At 47.2% G+C, this 21,405-nt stretch overlaps 1 protein-coding gene across 1 annotated transcript in view; it reads left to right on the top strand.

Moving 5' to 3' along the window:
- STX8 (syntaxin 8) overlaps nt 1-21,405 on the top strand; it is an 88,761-nt gene that overhangs the window by 12,471 nt on the left and 54,885 nt on the right. Inside the window, exon 6 of the mRNA XM_062506304.1 lies at nt 851-943. Within this exon, the coding sequence (XP_062362288.1) occupies nt 851-943 (93 nt within the window). The remainder of the gene's footprint in view (nt 1-850; nt 944-21,405) is intronic.

The raw sequence follows: 21,405 nt of genomic DNA, 5'->3' as shown, positions 1-21,405 counted from the left end.
TGTGATCACATAACTGCGCTAGGTGTTGGGGTGTTGCTGAGTGCATTAAATCCGTTGTTGAATTGGAGCAGGTAGGGTGTTAAGGTGAGGTAGGAATTAACTCATCCAAAAAGGGTCTTTAGTTTTTGGCCCTCTGCACCCATAAGGAATCTCTGACTTTGGAAGTGGTGGGAAACCTCAGCCTGAGGAGGTCAGGTGGTTAATGAGGTCATTTCCAGGCAATTAAGTATTGGCAGGGATGGAATGAAGTCAGTCTCCAGATAAAGCCTGCTTCACCCTGCTTGGGAGCAACTTGTGTGCAGCTCAGGAGAACCTATCTGGTCCAGGAGAAACCTCAGCTATGTTTCTAATTACATTATAGGTAATTAAACTGAGGTTGAATGAAGTGTTAGAGGGCTGTTGAAGTGAAGGGTGTCCTGGCCATGGCCATCCCATTTGGGCATCACTGCTGTGCCCGGGGTACTCTGCAGCTCCTCTTGTGCCACTCCTGGCAGCTTTGGGCAGGGAGAGCTGCACATTTTGGCTGAGGGGCTCTCTGCTGCCTGTGGGGTACAGGGGATGTGATTCTTCACTCAGGAGTTCTGCAGAGAACACACTTTCACTGCCCTCAGCTTTCCCCCATCCTCTGTGTCCTCTTGCAGCTTTAAAAATCTCTGAGTTCTTTGGTGTTTGCATCACCTGTTTTCTTTTATTCACGTTAAAAGTTGCTTGGAAAATTTAAAAAGGCTAATCGGGAGCTCGTTGTGTGTGCTGTAAAATCCCCTGCACTTATGATTGAGTAACAGCTGAATGTTAAATCTTGTTTGCTTTTTAAAAATAATTATTAATTTACTGTATTTTCCTGGTGCAGAACAAGATGCTGGACTCGATGCTCTTTCTTCAATCATATCCCGGCAAAAACAAATGGGGCAGGAAATTGGGAATGAGCTGGATGAGCAGAATGGTAAGGACAAGATTTTTGCCTCACTTTTATGTAAGACTCAGATTTGGTTTTTTTTGTCTCCTCACACAACTGTTCCTTCTGCCCACGGAGCAAGCAGCTGACACTAAAGGTTTATGTTCAAGCAACCACTGCAGATTCTGCCCATTCATCACCTGGTTTTATTGTGCCTCACTCCTTTCCCTGTGGAAAAACACTTGGGGTGTTTCCCCAAGCCTGACTTGTGAACAAAGAGATTGGTGATCACTGGTCCAAAGCACAAAATTAATTTTGTACTCAATCTTCTGCATTTTTCCATTCTATGACAGTTTTTATGTGTTACAGGGCTTCACTTGAGCATTCTCATTCTGTGTCTTTCCTGATTAACTGAATGGAAAAGTCTTGAGCCAGCGATTAAAGCAGCATTGCATTGTTTGCTCCAAAGGACTGGGTTTGGGAGGGTTTGTGGCACTGAGTGTAGATCAAATGAAGTGTAATACTGAACCAGGACAGCACCTATTTCCTTTCAGAGGAGCCAGAGGCCAGGTGGAATTGCTCTCCTGGTAAATCTGCTTTGTTACTGCATTGTGCAATGCCATGAGCTGCCCTGGGAGAGCAGATCCTCCAGTGCTCCTGACTTCCATTCCTCCTGTAATAGTCCTGTGAGAGCCATGGAGCCCTGCCAGCTTCTCCTTCTCACAAAGACTGCACCCCTGTGCTTCACCACTGAGCAGGGCAGTGTCCTTGTCCTTGCTAATAAATGATAGCCCTGAAATCTAATCCTGCAACCTGCTTCTTCCTGGGATGAGATTTTCCCTTTGTATCTCTCTGTGAGATTGCTCGGAGTGAGGGGCTCCCAAATTCACATCACTGCCATGAGGTGCTGCATGGGAGCTCTGTTGTGAAGCAGGAGGGTGGATTTCCCCTGTTTGCCACAGCTAAATACAGGAGGGATAGGAAATGCCTAGAATATGTCTTTGTTTATTAATCTTGAGGTTGTTAAGGAGGGGTCTGTGCAGCTGGAAGAGACTATGCTTAGTGCTCTTGTCATTTTTTGATCCTCTGCCTCATGTGAGGAAAGACATTTTCAATTAGGGGGTCTCATCTCATAGGTTTCTTTATTAAATGTTGCTTAAAAAGTCATATTAATTGCTTTTTTTTTTTCTCTAAATAGGAAGCAGGTGGGAAGCATGGGCATGTTTCTGGACTGTGAAACTTAGGTTTCTCTTCAGGAAAATGCATGATCTGTGTCCCATTTCTCTGTTGGGGGTTGGGAATGGGTCCCCAAATTCTTATGTTTTTGGGAGCCTGAAGGTTCGGTGTTTTGTGCCATTGCATTTTTGCCAGACTTTTTTTGGCAATGAGGCCCCAAAATGTCTGTGAGATGGAATATATTTGGCCCTCCTTTTTATAAAGAATGCGAATAGTGGTGGTGTTGTTCGTCTTACAATTTGAAAGCCTTGAACAAAATTCCTGTGTTTACATGGGAGCTCTACCTTGAGCTACAGGCAACTCTTTCTCAAAAGAGGAAAACTTTCCTGGGTGCTTGGAGTGGGAAGTGGTGAGGAGTGTGTGTGCTGGTCCTGAGGAGTCTGCTTGGAGCTGGGCTCTGCTCCTCATGTCCCACAGGCACGAGCAGCAGACCTGCCTGCCGTGTAGGAAGTGGCAGCAGGAGATGCTGAAGCTGTCCAAGAGAGTTGGGAAATAGTCTGACTTTACAGATGTGGGGGCAGATCACTCAGCACTTGGCTTCATCCCTGCCCGGCAAGTGGAACTCCCGTGTTTCCGCTGACTTGATGCAATCCCTTTTTTTGGGGCTTTTTTGGCGGATATGGGCGGGGATAAGGTCAGACATTTTGTTGCCACTGGCACCCTGGAAAAGCTGAAGTCCTCAGTAATATTTTCCAGGGGCTTTTTTCCCCTGTGCACATCTTACTTCATGCCCTGTGCTTAACCATGAGCAGACTTTGCTCAGGCGCTCTGCCAAGCTCGTGTCACTGCTGCACGCTCAGGTTGATGAGGATAACTGCCCTGTAATTTCCCCTTCCCTGGAATCCCTTTCCTTCCTGGTGCTGAGTGATAATGGCATCGTCTGTATTGTGGGGAGGCAGGGGAAGTTCATCTTCATTAAGTGCTGCTTCAACATTTCTTTTTCCTCGAGTCAGATTTTCCATCAAACTGCCCCTTTCTGTGGGAAGCTTGACTTCCACTTCCCCGACCTGCTGGGGACGTTCCCACTTTCTGCAGCTCAGGAGGTGCCTGTAGCTTGTCCCGGTGTTCAAATAAAACCTGACTTAATTCAGAAGTAGCTGATAATGTGCATTAACGAATTAGGCTTTAGGGAGTTGGGTACTGCTTTTCCAGGCTTGTTCCTCAGGTCTGCTGTTGCCATTCCAAGGCAGCCCTGGCTCTCTGGAGGTGTCGGCACCCCCCAGCTCTCCGAGGTGGCCGCAGGCATTTTCCCCTGAGTGCCAGCTGGTGTAGCTGTGCGTTTGCAGATGCGGCAGGACCGAGGCATTGATTCATTATGCAAAGTTTACTCCTCGAAGAGCCGGTGCGTGCGAATTCCTTTGTGTTTGTTAAATGACTGCGCAGTGATTAAACTCTGCCTTTGGGAGGGAGGTGCCTCGTGGTGTCTGCTCCTCCTGCTCTGCTGGCCTGAGGGGCAGGAGGAGGAGCGGGGCTGGAGCTTTGTCCTGGGCATCGCTGGGGTTTGCTGGGAGCTGTGCCCGTGGAAAGGTCGCTCCCTGTCCCTGGACAAGGGGTGACCCCAGCCTGGCTTAGCTGGCACATCTTTCCACCCAAGAATCCTCTGGAGGCGGCAGGGACTGCTCAGGTGGGATCCCTCCAGCCTGCCTGGCACAGAATATCCTGGAAAAGCCCCTTCCCCCAGGGTACAGCTGGGATGGATGTGGTTGCCGTGTGGCTGAGTCCCATCCTTGGCTTTCACGGTGCAGCATCCCAGTTTTAGTTATTCAGGTTTTCACTGTAGCACTGTCCTGCAGATTTTATGGCTCTGCTTAAAGCCTATGGCCCTTTGCAAACCTTTGCACTGATGAGCAAAATAGGAGCAGGGTAGCAGGAGACATTGTTTTTTTTTCCAGCCTCAGGAGTCTGCAAGCAGTGGGGATTAGCAAAAGAATTTTCCCATCATTAGCTCCAAATTTGGCCCCAGAAAACTTTCTGTAATCCTTTCATCTGTTCCATAAAAAAAATAAAAAAAAAGGAAAGAAAGAAAATAGTGTAAATGGCCTCTGGCCCTAGTGATGAGGCAATCTAATCTAGTGCAATAATTGTGGAAGAATGCTTTCAGAAATTGTGAATGCTGTTTGTTTTACCCGTATAGAGATGTTGTTTTCTCATTGTGACATGCTTGCATGAGAATGGAGGACTCTGGCATGGATGGTAAATATTGGGAGTTTGCAAAACTTGCCCTGTTTGGCAATTTTCCCCTGTCAGTGTCCGTTTGCTTTGCTCTGTTGAGGATGGGTTCTTTTGCTTCCAGCTCCTCTGAAGTTTATAGCAGAGCATAAATAAGTTCATAAATAGATAAGCTGCAAAATCAGACACTTTATGCCGTTTTCCTGGTTAGGAGAATGCTGTAGCCAGTCAGGATGGTCTTAACCAGACTGGATCATTTTAAGTAAACTATCTCTCATAATAATCCTATAATTATATTGTTATGTAACATTTTGAATTTCTTGTCAAAATCAAGTTTCTGAAACCAACCAGAAATTGTAGCATTATGTTTTTGTTTACAATAGCTTTGCAAATCAAGGTTGCAGTGTCACCTCTGGTCACAGTGGGTGGCACAAAACCCTCCTGGGGGGGCTCAGCTCAGCATGGTGTGAGATTTTTGTAACTGTTGCTGAATCCCTGGTTAATTCCAAAATTGTTGTTTTATTTGCCTTATTACACAAGCTAATAAAAAAACCTGTTATTCCTGTCCTCCTAACTTTGCCTAAAAACCCCTTAATTTCAAAATTATTATAATTTAAAAAGTAGAAGTTTACATTCTCCAATCCAAAAGAAGCTTCTACCTTCCCTAGCAAACACCTGTCTTTCAAACCAAAAGACACTGCCATCCAAATGCTTGAGACTGGACTTGTTCTGGCTGCTGCTGTGTACACACCTAGAGAATTGTCCTGGCATCATCAGTAGGAGTGAAAATATTTCTGGTGATGCAAAGACTTTTTGGAAACAGCACCAGGAGTGTGATTGCCCTCTCCCAGGGCAATGTTCAGCCCCAAGCTCCTGGTGCAGCCAGGATATGGACAGTAAAGGGCTTTTCCTAAAGGTTATTTATATGGCTAGTGCAGAATCCGAAAGTCGTTTCACATTTCTGTCTATTAAGAGCATTTTTGCTGTAATACAAACTAATTAGCACTGTGTATGGGTTGTGCTTGAGTTATGAGCCTCAGACCAGTGGGGCTGGGAATGCATTGCATCATTGTTAGGATTCGTTTGTAAATCACAAATGATTAAAGATTAAATTTTTAGAAATGTTAATCATCTTGTCTAAACAGTATCTGTTTTCATCCTATGGAGCTCCAGCCCTGCCTGCTGTGACCCCTTGGAGATGGTTCCAGTCCTGCTTGGTGGGCTCTGGAGGTGTTCAATATTCCCTGGGAAAGGCTGAGCACCAGCAGGTTCAGCTTTGCTAGAAACCTCCCTAGAGGACCATATGTTTTTAATATTCAGATGTAAAATAACCATCCCTACCCTGAGAGACCTCAGAGCATGCAGATAGATTTTAATTTTGCTTCCTGAGCTTATTGTATGTAATAGAAACAACTTCAGTGTCAACTGAGGCACTGTTCTGTCGTTATTGCACATTGTTTAAGTGGATTTAACCCTACCTAGGGGAAAAATTAACTTTGCTATTTGTCTTGAGTGGTGTAAGTAGTGCAGTACTTAGGCTGGATATGAACACTGAGAAGCTGGGAAGTGGCAGACCTGAGGTTACACAACATTTCTTTGGTGTATTTTTAGTTCTAAAACACTTGCCCGTTGTTTTTGCAGCTCTTGCCTCATTTTTTGCACGGGACTTGATCTGTTCTGGGATTGAACTGTGCATATGTGGTGACAAAAACTGTTTGTAAGGTCCCAGCCTTGTTCCTTCTAGGTGTGGGAAAACATTTAGACAGTGAGGCTAGGCTTGTGAGAGTGTTCGTGGCAGTAGCAGCAGGTAAATGTTGTCTCAGAGCATAGAACTGTCTGTGCTGCTGCCCAGGAGCTGGGAGTGAGGGGGGTTAACCCATCCCAGCTGAGCTTTTCCAGGACTGGTTCCCTCTGTGTGCCTGGCTTGGCACCCCAGGCTCTGCCTTAGGTCTGGAGTGCTGGCACTTGGCAGGGGCTGGTGCAGGCTGAGCTCTGCAGTGTACAGGGTGCAGTGAATCATGGAATGCTTGGGCTGGGAAGGGACCTCTGAGGATCATCTGGGCCATCCCTCAGGAAGGATTGGGGATGTGGAATCATTTCATGAAAGACTTGAACATCACCGAATCCAACTGTAAACCTGACACTGCCAAGTCTACCACGAAAGCATGTCCCTGAAATACATCAAAATATGAAATATTGCTTGGAAAGGCAGATAAGGTTTGGTTTGCATGCGGTTTTAAAAAGAGAGGTTCAAAGCCTCTTTTATTGAACATCCAAAATAAACCTTAACTATTAGTTTTCCTATTTTCTCTCTGAGTTGGATTTTCATCTCCCAAGGAAGCTGTCAAAATCAAAATGCACTCAGACCTGCTGTCAGGAGGGCCATCGTGGGAAGGTCTGTGAGGGAGCTTTAACTCTTCAGAGCAGAGTTGGAATTGTGTGCAGGCCATGAGGAATGTGCTTGTGCTGGGTGATGAGGATAAAACAAATTATTTTGTATCTGTCAAGGAAGTAACCCTGCCTGTGCTGCCTGCTGGGTGATGGAAACCGAGGTTATACTGAATTTGCATTGCTTTGAGAAAAGTATGTACACAAAAAAAAGTATTTATAGTGTTTCCTAACCTTTTAAGTACAAGACTTTGCTGCTTCAGTATTTCCAGTGTTTATTTATCTGTGAAATTTCCTGGTATTCTTAAAATGAATGTGGAAAAAGCGGGGAAGCCACTGCAGAATGGATCTGTCTCCAAGCCTGGGTCAGCAGCCAGATGGGAACCTGCACAGGGAGCTCTGTAGCTCAGGCTCAGGGTAATTTCAGCAGTGTTGGATGATTGGAGCAGCATGAGGGAGGTGTGAGGTGTCTTGACCATGGCTTCACGGAGGGCTGCTGACAGCACAGGGAGGAACAAGGAGCAATCATCCTCATGCAGCCTGTCAGGCTCTGCTGGGATGGGTTTCCATCCCTGTGCAGCCTGTCAGGCTCTGCTGGGATGGGTTTCCATTCCTGTGCAGCCTGTCAGGCTCTGCTGGGATGGGTTTCCATCCCTGTGCAGCCTGTCAGGCTCTGCTGGGATGGGTTTCCATTCCTGTGCAGCCTGTCAGGCTCTGCTGGGATGGGTTTCCATCCCTGTGCAGCCTGTCAGGCTCTGCTGGGATGGGTTTCCATCCCTGTGCAGCCTGTCAGGCTCTGCTGGGATGGGTTTCCATCCCTGTGCAGCCTGTCAGGCTCTGCTGGGATGGGTTTCCATCCCCGTGCAGCCTGTCAGGCTCTGCTGGGATGGGTTTCCATCCCTGTGCAGCCTGTCAGGCTCTGCTGGGATGGGTTTCCATTCCTGTGCAGCCTGTCAGGCTCTGCTGGGATGGGTTTCCATCCCTGTGCAGCCTGTCAGGCTCTGCTGGGATGGGTTTCTAGCAGTCAGAGTGGACAGCAGTACAAACTCCTTGTAATCACTGGGGAGATGACAGCTCTGGCCTTGTAAGAGTCAAATGAGTTTGGACTTTTTTGTGTGCAAGAGCCTTATGGAAAGAATTAGGTGTCATCTAAACTTAGGACAGGTTTGCTGCTGTTGTATGAGACATCCTTGCAAGTCTGTGGCAGCATGGGTACAAATGATTTCCCTTCCCTAGGTGGGTCAGAGGTTGGATGAATAAGTGTTCCTAGAGATTGGCTGTTCGTGGCTGGAATTAAACATGGCTTGGGTTGGTCTGTCTGGGAGATGGACAGGGCACAGAGCCTGAGGTGCAGCATGAGGTGGGACCCCCAGGCAAGGGCACCTGCTGGGATAGGTGGGTGAAGGACAGAAGGTGAGATGGGAACTCAAGGCTCTTGAAGAATGAAGCAAACTGCTTCAAGAGGGGAAGGAGGCTTTTGGTGACAGGATTGAGTCGAGGTCAGAAGGAGTGAAAAATCCTACCCAGCCTATGTCAGGAGGTTGGGAAGCCCTTGTTGTGGGACACCTTTAGGAGCATGTATCATTCCAGACAGCTTCAGCTGAGTGAGGGCAGGAGCTGGGCTAGGCAAGTTCTTATTTTCTGTTGGGACCTTCCCTAGCTCGCTCTTTCCTCTCTCTTCTTTAACTTGGCTTCCTTCAGACTTCTCATTCTGCTGCTTTTATTGATTTGATCTCTAATCTCCCCTTCTGAATGTGTCTAATCCTCACTTTTCAAACCACCCATCCATATTCCAGCATTGTTGCTCAACCAGTTCCCCTCCTGGGTCCCTCTCCATCCCCCTCTATATTTTCTCTGTGTGTGTCACTGAAAACATTGGGGTGCTGCAGCTCCTGAGGCCACTGTGGAGTCTAAACATGGAAGAACCAGCATTGTTCTGAAATGGCTTGAATATTTTGGCTGAAACTTTCTTTTATTTTATTTTTGAAAATTCATCTGGAAGCAGACTCCAAGCTTGGAATCTCCAGCCTGAGTCATTACAGCTTTTCCTCATTTGAAGCGACTGAAAATGGGGTTTCTCCTGGGAAGCAGCAAATGGCCTCAGCAGTGGATTGTGCTCCTGAGCCTGTTGTGGATTTTGCTGCTCTGTGTGACAGGGGAGATGCTGCTGCTCCTGTCAGGAGTGTTTGCAGCACCCGGAGCCCGGGGCAGAGCCACACCTGGCGGGGATGGAAGCGCCGCTGCTGCCCAGGGCTGCTCTCGCACAATGAGCCTGGCTGGCCCCTTGGCACGGGCAGCCTTTTTCCTTGAATAGTTCAAGCCATAAAATAACTGTTCAACATTTGTCTTCTCAATTATGTGGATTTTTCCACAGTTAGTCAATCCCTACCTCACCCACCCCGTGCTGGGGAGGGGGGAAGCTGTCGCCCTCCATCTGTCTGCACGGGGACCAGAACTGCTGGGGAAGTGAGTTTCCAACTTTTTAAAGCCTTTTGGGATTTTTTTGATAAGAATTATGATCTTAAACATCTTCTTTGTTAAGCCTTGTCTTTCATTTCCTAATGGAGAACTCTGCTAGAAGCCTCAGCTTCTAGCACATGAGAGTTTCCCATCTGCTGCTTCAGGCATTTGATTTAAACTGTTTAAAAAGAAAACAAAACCTAACTGTAATTGTAGATATTTCAAAACGCTGATGATTTTTTTCCATGTTAATTTAGCTTTTCCTCCGTTCAAGAAAATCTCAAATTGAGACTGTGGAGAGGGGATTTATTTTCCCAGCCTGCTTTCCTGCTTTCTTAGGATGTCTGTCATGCATCGTAAAGGAGCAGGAAGGGACAAATCCAGTCTGTTCTCCTTTACAACCCCTTTTTGGTAAATCCTTACCTGTCTGGAAGCAGCTGCAATTCTATATCCTGACCTTATAGTCACTGCTTGTGGCAAAGAAAGGCAGGGGATAAATTGCCCTTTGCAGAACAGCTTTTGCTAGAGGATCTAAGAAAATGTTATGAAAGTTTCTGTATAATTTTATTTATTTTATCCTTGTAGATACACCAAGGTGTTCTACCTGACTCATTCTCCTTTGGTTTTTGGCTGAATCAGGGAAGGTTTTTAAGGTTTGAGACTGGATCCCAAATGTCTCTCTGCCCTGAGCTGGTGTGCACTGAGCAGGACACGCTGCTTCAGCGTTTTCTCATGATGACATTTCCCTGTCTCTGGGCAATGTTTTATTCTTGAGTCCTTAAGCACCACTTAGGCTAAAAATAATGTTTTATTTTAAAATATTTGCTATTTGTGGCAGTGAAATACAGCTTGATGGCTTCTACTTCAGTGTGTACATTAAAGACTCCGACTTCAGTGTTTCCTCTGTGCCTTCCCCTTCCTGGAGGGCTTTTTGAGGTTTCATGGGGGGAAGGAGGAGGTGACTGCTCTGTCCCACATCCCTGGAGGAGCTGCTTGCCCAGGCACTGTTGGAGAGGAGGTGATGTCCAGGCTTTAAAGGGGTCATGCTTGGTGGGAACCAGATGCTTCTGTGTCATGGTGATTTTGGTCAGGGCTGCTGGGCACTTCATGGGCTTTTAATAGATTTCCCAGAAAACCTGTAGGGCTGGAAGCTGCACGGTTGCAGAGCAAGAGAGGAGAAGAAAACCACGTTTCTGGGCACGTCGTGCTCGTGAGGTATTGCTGGAATCTGAGGAGTGCTTTGAACTGGGCTTATTCAGCCCCACCAGCTGCTCAGGGCTCTCCAGCTCATTCTGCTGCTTTTCCCATTACCTCCAAATGTGTGGCCAGCTCATCCCTCCTCTCCTCCCATCTCTCCTGTTCTCCTGAGCAGAGAATACTGCTGCTCTGACTCTTCTGTCCAGTCCTGTGGTGATGCTCAGAGTGGAACTGTTCCACACTGGGCTGGTGGCCAGCATGGCTCACAACTCCAGTTTGTTGCTCTCAAGAAGTTTGGCTTGGGGTGAGACAACAGAACCAATTCATAGCTGCAGCACTTCTTTGCTATGTAATTTTTAAGTGTTAAGTTTAAAGAAGGTTGAAGTGCCAGGTTGTGCCCACAGTGTTTGTGGGAGCTGATTTTTCCCAAAGGAGTTTTGGTCTGTGCTGTGTCAGACTTTTCTGTTTAATGCCAGGGCCATGGCAGCTTGATGGAGACAGAGGGAAAGCTGTGTTTCAGTCAGAAACAAAATTAATGTGACATAAACTTGGCATTCTTTTAAAATGGTGAAGTTGCTATCTTAGAGCATCCTGATATCAGTTATAAACTGCTAAAATCCTTATGCTGTAACTATTCCTATCAATTAACTTCCTTGCAAGCTTGAGTGTAACCTTTTTGTTTGAATTTCTGCTGTATTAAATGTGTTTTATCCCCCTGCATCCCAAACCGAGTTGATGTGGGTATTATCCTGTTTATGCCTGTCTTGTTAAAAATACCCTGCCTTGCTGCCTGGCTCCAGTCCTTTCCTATGATCCCAGGGAGCTCTAGGAGGGAGTGGGATGTACTTGTTGTTCCCTGTGAACTGCTGTTTCCAGACATCAATAACTGGAATAATCCTCTAGCACAACAGTAGTGCAAGACTTGGATGTGGAAGCAGACAGAATGCCACTTTACTTTCTCCCAACAGTTTTACAAGGAGCACTTCAGCATGAAGGGAATAAATCACAAAAGGTACATGAGGTCCCATAACATGAAGTGTCTGGCATCAAAGTGCAGGGGCACAATCAAATCTGGCTTTTGGCTGTGTGGATCATTGTGCTGAAACAACTCCAGGGGTGTTTGATCTCAACCTTTTGTTGGAAATTCTCTTACAGGACCAAGTTTGCTGAAAAATGCTGGTTTGGGGCCAGTCTTTAGTCTGAAACATCTGGGCCTGACAGCCTTTTTCCAAGTTCAGGGTAGGAATTCAAGTGATAACTTAATGATAAAGAGGGATTGATTTGGCTCTGAGATACTGAGGCCACAGTTCCCAGTTTGGAGCAGGACACTCTGGGCTGGGCACCAGGGACCCCAGGGTTCCCAGTTTGGAGCAGGACACCCCGGGCTGGGCACCAGAGGCCCCAGGGTTCCCAGTTTGGAGCAGGACACCCTGGGCTGGGCACCAGGGACCCCAGGGTTCCCAGTTTGGAGCAGGACACTCTGGGCTGGGCACCAGAGGCCCCAGGGTTCCCAGTTTGGAGCAGGACACTCTGGGCTGGGCACCAGAGGCCCCAGGGTTCCCAGTTTGGAGCAGGACACTCTGGGCTGGGCACCAGGGACCCCAGGGTTCCCAGTCTGGAGCAGGACACCCTGGGCTGGGCACCAGAGGCCCCAGGGTTCCCCACTGCTGCATCAGCTCCTCCAGGTGTGAGTACAAATGCTGAAAGGAATATTGGTTTCCAGTCCTGCCAGGGTTTCAGAAAGTTGGGTTTGGTATGGTTTGGGCAAATCACATGTAAAAATAAGATAACATTTGGTATAAACTGTCCAATTGTTTGTTCTGTACAACCCTGAGCTTTATGTTTATACAAAAGCTTTATACATTGTGTTTATAGGATCTAGAGAGGGCAGCACCAGGAGACAGCCTAGTCCCAGTGACAAAGCCCCAGATCTGTGTCAGCACTGGGGTTGTGGTGCCCTGCAGCAGCACTGGGAAGAGGGATCAGGATCCTTCTTCTCCTTCTTAGTGGAGCAAAGAAGCACTTCTGGGTGTAGAGGGAAGATTTTTCGTTCTTACTGGTTGGTTGTCATGGACCTTGTCATGTTTGTCATTTTGTGTGAGGGGATTGGGGTGGGAAATGTGATTTGGGAAAGAAACTTATAAATTGTTAATTTTACTGTGTTAATACTCTTTTGATGATCTTAATTACATTGCAGAGGTCTTTTATCTCTGCTGTAGCATAGACAGGTAGTGGTGGAGGGGATTGATGTGGGATGGTCCTTGGCTTGAGGAAAAATCCATCAAGACTTGGCTGAGCTCAGAAATCTCCTGGGAGATGCTCCAGCAGAGATGTGTTTGTTTGTCTGCTTCATTTTCTCCAGGTGATATTTCCCTGATCAAGCTGTGGTTGGGCTTGCACGGGTGAGCAGGACCTTTCTTTGTTCTGAGTTTGGAGGCTGGGACAGGAGCAGGGACAGGGAAAGCAGAAGGTGCCCACTGGGACATTAGTGTGGGGCAGGAAGGGATCATTCCAGGCAGGGACAGTGCCCTGTGCAGGCACTGGGAGGGTATCTCTTAATTTTGCTGTTCCTTGCCTCTCAGACTCCTGTATCCCCCTGGAATGTGATGTTAGTAACTCTGCCACCTGCCCTTAGTTTGGAATATGAAGGTTTCCCACATTCCTGTGTTACCCAGTTGCTGTGCACTGGGGTGTGGGTGTCACATTGCTGCAGTTGGGTTCTCAGCCAGGGCTTGCAGATAACGTGGGGTCTTGCCAAGGAAAATTAGCAGTGAGAATTGAACTCTGAAGTGGCCTTCCGAAACGTGGTATTTGCAATGAATAGAAAATCAGATAAGCTGGGAGGAAAGCTTCCTTCTCCTTGAGCTTAGGACATGGGCTACCTCATATGTACTCACCATAAAAATGTATTTTCACTTGGAAATTATTATTATTAACACCAAGCTGCCTCAGAGCACCAGCCTGGGGATAGAGAAGTCTCCAGCACACATTGGCACACATTCATGTGCTAAATTATTAAAGTTCTGAGTTGTGGGGCTGGATGATGATTTTCTGATACTGGTGCATCTGTGAGCATTTGGGATCAGTGCTGGCTTCTCCAGCTGCTCCATGTCACTAATCACAGATCATTTTAGGGGTGCTCAGAGTTAAACTGGAGCTGCAGTGTGGTTCTTTGCACTGGTTAAGCTGTTGTGACTTCACTTGTTAGGGAAAAGCTGCCTTTGATGCTTTGTTACAAAAGGAACTGTAATAGTTTTGCTGGTGGCTAATGTGGGTGGTGTGTTTTCAATGAAAGGAAAATGACTTTCATAGCTGGAGACCACAGGACTTTATGGGAGGGAAGGGCTGAGGGTTTGAGTGTAAAATCAGTGTATTCCTCCCTTCTGTTCCAGGGCCAGCCTTCACCCTCAGTGGTTGGTGATGCTGCTAAATCTCCCTGAGTACTTGGAACTGATTTTATCTCTGGGGCAGGTGCTGGGGAGAGGCCAGCAGGGCTTTAACCCTGCCCATGGCAGTGTGCAGGACAGAACACCTGTGAGCTGTCCCCCATGTGTAGGGAGATGTTGGAGAGGTTTGTGTTTCACTTCCTGGCATAAGGGAGCTCTCTGAAGTGGAAATAACCCCCAAATCTGCCCTGTGCTTCCTACCCAGCTGTGTCCAACTGGAATTCCTGTTGGAAGGGAATGGCAGGAGATTTTATTGAGTAAGGAAAGGTTGCATCCCTCAGAAGCAAACAGAAATAAAAAATACAACAATCACAGCTGATTCAAAAGAAATCTTAGAACTTTGTTGTAAGCATGAGGCAGATTTCTCGCTCTGCTCTCTGTTGAGCATTCACAGTGCAAGTGTGATGGCAAACTACCCTGAACAGCTGTGTCTCTGCATGGTTTTATTCTGAAAGTAAAAATTGTTCCTCAGTCCTGGCTGGAAGAGAAACTTTCAGATTTCTGTGATATTGGAGGAAAATCCCATTAATGGGGGGGTGGGAACCTTTAAAAGAGAGCACATGCCAGGCTTGCTCTGCTTCAGGCTTTCAACTAGTGCAGAATACCAAGCCAAATTAATGTAATTTCTGATGCGTGTGGAGTTTTTCCTGTTTTATATTTATTGAAGCTGATACTGATTGTTTGATATTTATTTTTTTATCACAATCTGTATGTGTTTGATGTGCAGCTGAGTTGAAGGAGGAGTAACATTCCTGTCTGCAAGTGCAGGTATGGGCCTGACCCTGTCAGACACCTACAGAGATCATCTCTCCAGGAAGGCAGATCCAGTTCCATGCCCAGGAACTTTTTCCTGCTGTCCAAGTCCTGGCAGCCACTTGGTGCCATCACACTCCTGGTGAAGAGGACCTTAATTAGTAGATCTCGATTAGTGTTTGCTGGCAAGTGCTTGGCTTTTCTGCAGGACCTGGGGACTCCTGGTCTGTCAGAGCTCCTCAAGAGACCTTGTTTGAGTGAGGGAAGTGGAGTGGGACCTTCTGTGGCCTAGCTTCCTGTCCAGCTCATTAACATCACCTGCACTGTGACATGGTGACAGCTGAACAGTTTATCCCCTGAAGTTAGCAGGAAGATTAAGGAAAACTCTTCATTTCGGAGTTGCCAGGAGCCTTTTTAAGGGATGTATTTTAAACAAGCCTCCCAGTTGTGTTTAAAGAAACTGGAAGGGGAAAACCAGTTTTAACAGGGATTAAATAGAGCAGCTGGGCATTAAAAGCAGCAGATCTTGTCTGCCTAAATCATCCAAATGTACAGACATTGCCAAACACAAACACAGCCAAACCCCCGTCCTTCAATTCGGGATAAAAAACATTTCATAAACTGACTGGCACTGCTGGGTTCAGTGAGAGGTTTGGTTTTTGAAAGGGGGGAAGCTCTCTAAAAGTTCTCACTAACAGTTATTGTGTGAAAATCAACCACAGACACAGCTCTGGTCCTTCCCAAGTGTTCTTGGTTACCTGGGCTGTCCATGGCTGCTCCATTGAAGGTCCCATCACATCCTCTGGTGTTTCTGGATCAAAGCAATGGTGATAAACACTGAATTCTCCAAATTTAGCTTTGGTCAGGAGATGTTGAGTAAAATGTGTCATTGCTGGCAGCAGCTCTTTTGCCCAAAGCTTTGAACTTCTGAGGAACTGCTGACATGGCCGAAGTTGTCCCCAGTGCTGCAGGGCCACTGGGTTTGTGTTCCCTCCTGCAGGGGATGCTCTTCCTCTTGTTCCCCCAAATCAAAAATGGTGTTAACACCAGCTGGGGGGTGGGGAGTCGAGCTGGTGGTGGCTGCTGTGAGCGTGTGGTGACTCCTGTGTGCTGCACAGGGGCTCAGAGGGGTCCATGGACTTGGTGGTGCTATTCCCATGCACTCTGCTCTTCTGATCTGTGTTAGGGGTTGGAAGATTCCCTTCTCCTGGGAAAAAAGAGGGAGGGGTGGGGGGAAGAGAAATTCAGCAATTTAATATGCTTCAGTGTTCCTGCATGTCCTTCCCCACATCCTAAACATGAAAAATATCAGTGAGTTTCCCTTTGGCCCTGGGGGAAGAAAAAGGAGTCTCCAGCTGGAATTGATGAAGGTCTGCTGGAGGAAGGAGCAGTGTCATGGGCTTGGGGTGATCCCTCTGGAGTACAAGTGCTGTGTTGAGAGTGAACAGCCGGTTCATGCACACTTAAGCTGTCCTGAGCCACCACCCTCCCCAATATTTCTTCATCCCTTCCACGTGGGAGAGAAGGACAGGAAAAAAAAAACCCACAAAACACTGAAAAAGGAGAGCTAGGAATCCAAAGGTACATTTTGTCCTTTGTAAAAAGAGGGCACTGCTTTTCTTCGTGTTTGTAATACTGCACGAAATAATGGCTATATTTTATTTTCAAGGTGCTTTTTAAGCATGGGGTCAGCAGTAAGCTTGGATGATCCTGCAGTCCTGTGCCTGGCAGTGATGCTGTTTCAGAGGAATGTGTTTTTCCTGTCTTACACTTCTTCAGACAATTGCCCAACTGTTGGGAAAAAAGGAAGTGCTGCCTGAAGGGAGGAGGAGGAGGAGGAAGTGTTGCTGCCCAGCTGCAGTGCTGCATGCCAGGGAAGCCTCAGCAGGTTGAGCACATCCAGCTCTTCAGTGAGGAAGAGTCTCTGATCTTGTCCTGGGAGAGGGTGCCTGACTCCTGGGTCTGTTTCTCCATCCCAGCTCTGAGATGAACGTGGTGCCCTCTGCAAGGTGCTGAGCCCCCGTTTTGGCATCACTGTCACATCTGTGTCTGTCCCTGGTGCTGGGGCTCAGCTTCTCCAGAGCTGTGGCTCTGCTCCTTTGGTTCTCCTGCTCCTGAAAACAGCCCTGTGTGTCTGGGCTACTCCTCAGGTTCTGACAGTCACTGGTGAACTCTGCTCCAGTGTGAGAATGCAGTGAGGTAAATAAGGGAAGGACTCAAGTTCTGCTTTCATGTCCTCGCTTTTGAGCTGCTCAGCTCAAGGTTCTTCTGCTGCTGGAGAGGAAGAGCAGCTGAGCATGGAATTCAGTTACTCCTGCCCCATTCAAGCAGAACACAGAGATCCTGGGGCTTGTGCCTGAGTTTCCTTGGAGAAGCTGTCCTGAAGCTGTTCTGTGCTCAGTGTGGTCCCTTTGTGCTGAGGTTTCCTAGGACAGTGTTCGACCTGTTTGGCTCCTCGCTCTGCTTGCTGCCCCATTTCTATGGAAGTTCTCTGATGTATTTTACTTGTCTCTCCAGTTGTCCTCATTTTCCTCAGTAAATGAGAGGGAAGTTGGTATTCTAATTTTCCCTGGAAATGAGTTCCTCTCGTGGCCCTCGTGCACTAATAAAACATGTGTGTATCATCTCCATTTCTCTTGGAGAGCGAGAAAAAAGTCTCCTGTGGGTTTCTGCACTTAGTACCCAAAACCCCCCTTAGCATACAGCTCTGGCTCTTGGGTTTGCTGTTTTCAGCTGTTGAATTCCTTGCAGGAATAACACAGGCAGGGCTCTGCCCATGAGGAACCTGCTGTGGTCACAGCAGCAGCCCTGGTGCCTGCAGGCCTGGCAGCTCCTCTGGGGCTGCCGAGTCCTGGCTGAGCTGGAAGTGATGCCTTAACTTTCAGCTTTCATATTTTCCAGACTCTGCACTGCACTGGTGTGGGACTCTGAACTTCACACCAAGTGTTCCAAGTTCTCCTCACAGCTCAGGCACACAAAACAATCCTTTTCCAGCCCCACAACCAAGGACAGTGCTGCAGCTTCAGCCCCAAAAAGTGCAAACAGCAGCGACTTGAGGAGAGCAATGTGGGAGGATGGGACTGCAGAACCTGGAGCTGGGCTTGGACAATGAAGCCCAAGATAGGAATGGAGCAGAACTGATCCAAGTGGGAGAACTCGTGACTCGGGGTCCATCTTGGGTCCATCTTGGGTCCATCTTGGCTGGAGCCACGGCTGGGCTCTTGCACTGCCCAAGGTGAATCCTTTGAATAAATCCCTACTTTATTCCTTTGTCACTGCCCAGCTTCTGTTCCAGGTAGCCTCTCCAGGCAGCAGCAGAGGTGAATTCCTTGCTGAGTGCTCTCGGTGTGCACAGGAAGGGGAGGCTGCCCTGGATGCTGCATTCCTCCAGCTACTCCCCATGGGTGCTGCTGGGATGATGGATATCTCAGCATCTTTGTTCTTTGTTTTCCTTCTAACACTGGCAGAGCTTAAATCACGGCAGGAGAGGGCCTGACACGTCTCCAGTTACACAAACAAGTGGTGCTGCTCTGACAGAGCTGAGGAGCTGTGCCGGGAGCAGCGAGCACTGAGCTCGGTGCTGCTCCTCGGGAAGGGTTCTGGGAGTCACCCTGTGGCAGGGGTGTGAGGCTCGGAGGTATTGCAAAAATGGGGATGTGACTGCAGGGCCTGGGATGCTGTCCAGTAACAGCCTCACCAGGAGCTTATCACTGTGTGGTGTTTGGGATGGATCCTGACAAAATATACTGTGTGTTGTTAGATGCTTCACTAAAAGAAAATAGAAACTGTTGGCTTACCTTTGTGCTTCTGCTGCTTCTTTCTCTTAAAATAATAATTCTTGGGGCAATATTAATTTGTTCCAGCTTCCATGGAGCAATCCCCCGTCTCCCCAGACCCCAACAAGAATAAATACGACTGCGTAGGTGCAGCTTCACCAGAGGAGGAGGTCTCCAGTTGCACATTAATGTCAGGTTCTCAGCAGTAGCATGTGAATTTAGAGGAATCCAAGCTGTGGTATCAAAGGTGCTCTCTCCTGTTCACCCAGGAGCAGCTCTGTTGTGGCTGCTATTGAACAGTTGTGGTCTGGTGGTTGCATTTCTGGCTTGCCCAAGGACTCACTGTGTAGTTTTGGGCAGGGTTCTCTACCTTACCTTTTGTTTCTAGATCCCCCAAAAGGTATTTCCCCAGGGATGGTGCTGGTGAACCTGAGCTGCTCTTCTCTGAAAGCTGATTTGCTGAAAGCTGGGGAATCTTTGATGTGCCAGGAGATGCCTTTTGCCAGATCCTTTTTATTTTCTTCATCATGGTTCAGGTCATGCTATGATGGTGAGGGTAGAGTTCCTGAAATGTTGTGAGGATGAAGCCTTGAGTTTGCTTTTGGTCCCCTGAGCTGCAGTAATGGACTGACCAGGTCCTTAGCTCATCCCAAACCTCACCAGATCTTTGCTGGTTTGATGGGGAGAGAAAATGAGGTGGAGCAGGTGACAGTTGTTCCTGGGGCTAAGACAAGTCACTGCACCTGGACACAGCTTCGTGAAAAGTGCTCTCTGAACTTCCTGCTTCTTGTTTCAGAAGAATAAATTGGAGGAGAAGGTCCAGAGAAGAAGTGAGGGCTGTGGGTGGCAATGGGAAAGCACAGAGAGGGCTCTGATGTCTGGGCTGTGCAGTCTGGCCACCTGGGGATGGATTGCAGATAATGGTTTGCATTCTGTTTGTGTTTTGGCAGTAAAATATTGGGAAGGGATAAAGCTACTGAAGCTGAAGAAGGATATTGGGTCAAGAAAAAAAAATGGGAATGAATAAGTAGTACAGATGAGAAAATTACTTTTCTTTTTTCTTTTCTGAGAGATAAAAAATTTCAAATGAGCTTCCAGAAAAAATGGTGAAAAAAATATCAGTTTTTAAAGTGGAGTTCAGGTTAGTAAAAAGTTTGTGACCTGATAGAGAGGGAACTGGTCTGGATCTGCAGATCTTTCTGAGGTTTCTGTCTGTGAATATGTGCTACTATTTCAGAGTAATAAAACCAGCTAAACCATGTTTGAAACCAATTATTTAATGTATAATACACCAACAATGAAAAAACAGGTGTATTTTGAATCTAAAGAGTGCCAAACCCAAGTATAAATTACTTTTATTCTTTCATTCTTTGGAAAGATCTTATTGTCAAAAAATTATCAGAAAGTCTTTGTGTATTCTGAGAAAGCCACTGGATTGTGTAAGGAACAAAGATGCATCCAGGGAAGGAACCTGCAGTCCAGAAGAAGGAAGAAACCTGCCCAGTCTGGTCACCAGCACTGGGGGAGTGAGGGAGATCACCATTAATAATTTCTAACCTTCATGAGCATATATTATGCTGCTAATTTTTTCCTGCTGCTGAATTCATGTCAACATTGAAAGTATAAACAATCCCCTGAATAAAATTGTGTTTGGTTTGCCTTGTCCCATGGATTAACAAATCTGATTACTGCATTTAAATTTAATGCCCCAAAAATTCCCTAAATGAATGATTCAGTGTGAGGCCTGTGAGCAGATGTAATTATCTATGAAAACTAATGAATCATGTAGTTAGGAGAGTTCTCCTTGCAGCTGTCTCCAATTAATCCGTCCGTCAGTGCTCAAGTAACGCTGTTGTAATCCTGGAGTAAGGTACTGCCCCAGCCTCTGCAGCAGTAGAAGGGGGATAGTAGAACACTGGGAAAGGAGGGATCTTCCCTCGCTTTTAGGTTGTGTTTTTGGAAAATGCAGAGCTCTGAGAATGTGTTTTGCCAGTATTCCAGTGATGGAGTGGTGTTTGGTTTGACTGCATCCCTTTCATCTTTCCCTAAACAGCAAAGCATTTACAGAAGTGAGTTTTGGGGAGGAGTCAAAGCTTTACTCTGCTGATTTTGTCTGTCCGTGTTCTAGGCTGGGATCTGGGTGTTCATGTGAGAGGCTTATGCTCCTTCTTCTGTGTAAGGCAAGTAAGTTTGCTCAGGGATCTCGGGTACTACAAGAGTGGATCCAGGAGCTTTTCCCCTCTCTAGACAAGTGGCAGAGGATGTTGAGTCCTTTAACAAACAGCTCAAATGCCCAGGAAACAGCTGAGTGAAAAGAATTAAGTATTAAAGGAGGCTTCCACAAAGCCTGGGGAGGAGGGACTTCCTTTTGCCCAAGTTTCAGTGTTTTGGTACCCGTGTGGCCCTGTGGCAGCCGGTCCTTGCCTCTCCACCAGGTCAGTGTGCTCAATAATAATTTTCACGTTCATTATTTTCTCTGTCAGTAGTGGAAGTTTTTCCCAGGCTGGGGGTAACATAACAAGAGGGTTTCATGCCTGCTGTGGGTGTGGAGCAGTGCTAAAGCAGTGTCTCAGTTTTCTGGGCTGCTGCAGTTGGGCTGTGCACAACGAACCAAGGGATACCCAATGCTGCTGTCAGTGCTGGAAATGTGTTTGACTTTAGTTGTGTGCCTGCTGGGCACCTGAGAACTGCTGAAAATGGTGGGAAAATAAATCCCATGGTAGTTTAGCCTGTTGCAGAATAAGGATTTTGGAGGGAAGAAAGAGCAAATCCCTTAGCTGGAAGGAGGAGTGTGGCTCAGCTTCACAGGATTAGTGAGGACAAAGAGAACGGATGCAAGGAGTCCTTTCCTACATCGTGTTCCCAATCTCTGTGGATGTGGAGAGCTGGATGAAGGTGTGTGGGGTGAAGGTCTGTGCAGGAGGAGAGTGGGGTACCTGAGTCCCCTCCCTGCAGAGAGGGAAGGACAGGCTCTGGGTGGGAGCTGCTTCTGCCTGACCGGAGCCCGGGCAGATTTGTTGCTGCAGGGAGCCTGACTTGTTCAAAGTGGCTCCCCTGGTTGGGCACAACTGGTTGGTTCCTGGTA

This window comes from Cinclus cinclus, chromosome 20 (assembly GCF_963662255.1).
Source record: "Cinclus cinclus chromosome 20, bCinCin1.1, whole genome shotgun sequence".
In the NCBI taxonomy this organism is placed as follows: Eukaryota; Metazoa; Chordata; class Aves; order Passeriformes; family Cinclidae; genus Cinclus; species Cinclus cinclus.
This window is presented reverse-complemented; position numbering and strand designations above follow the sequence as displayed.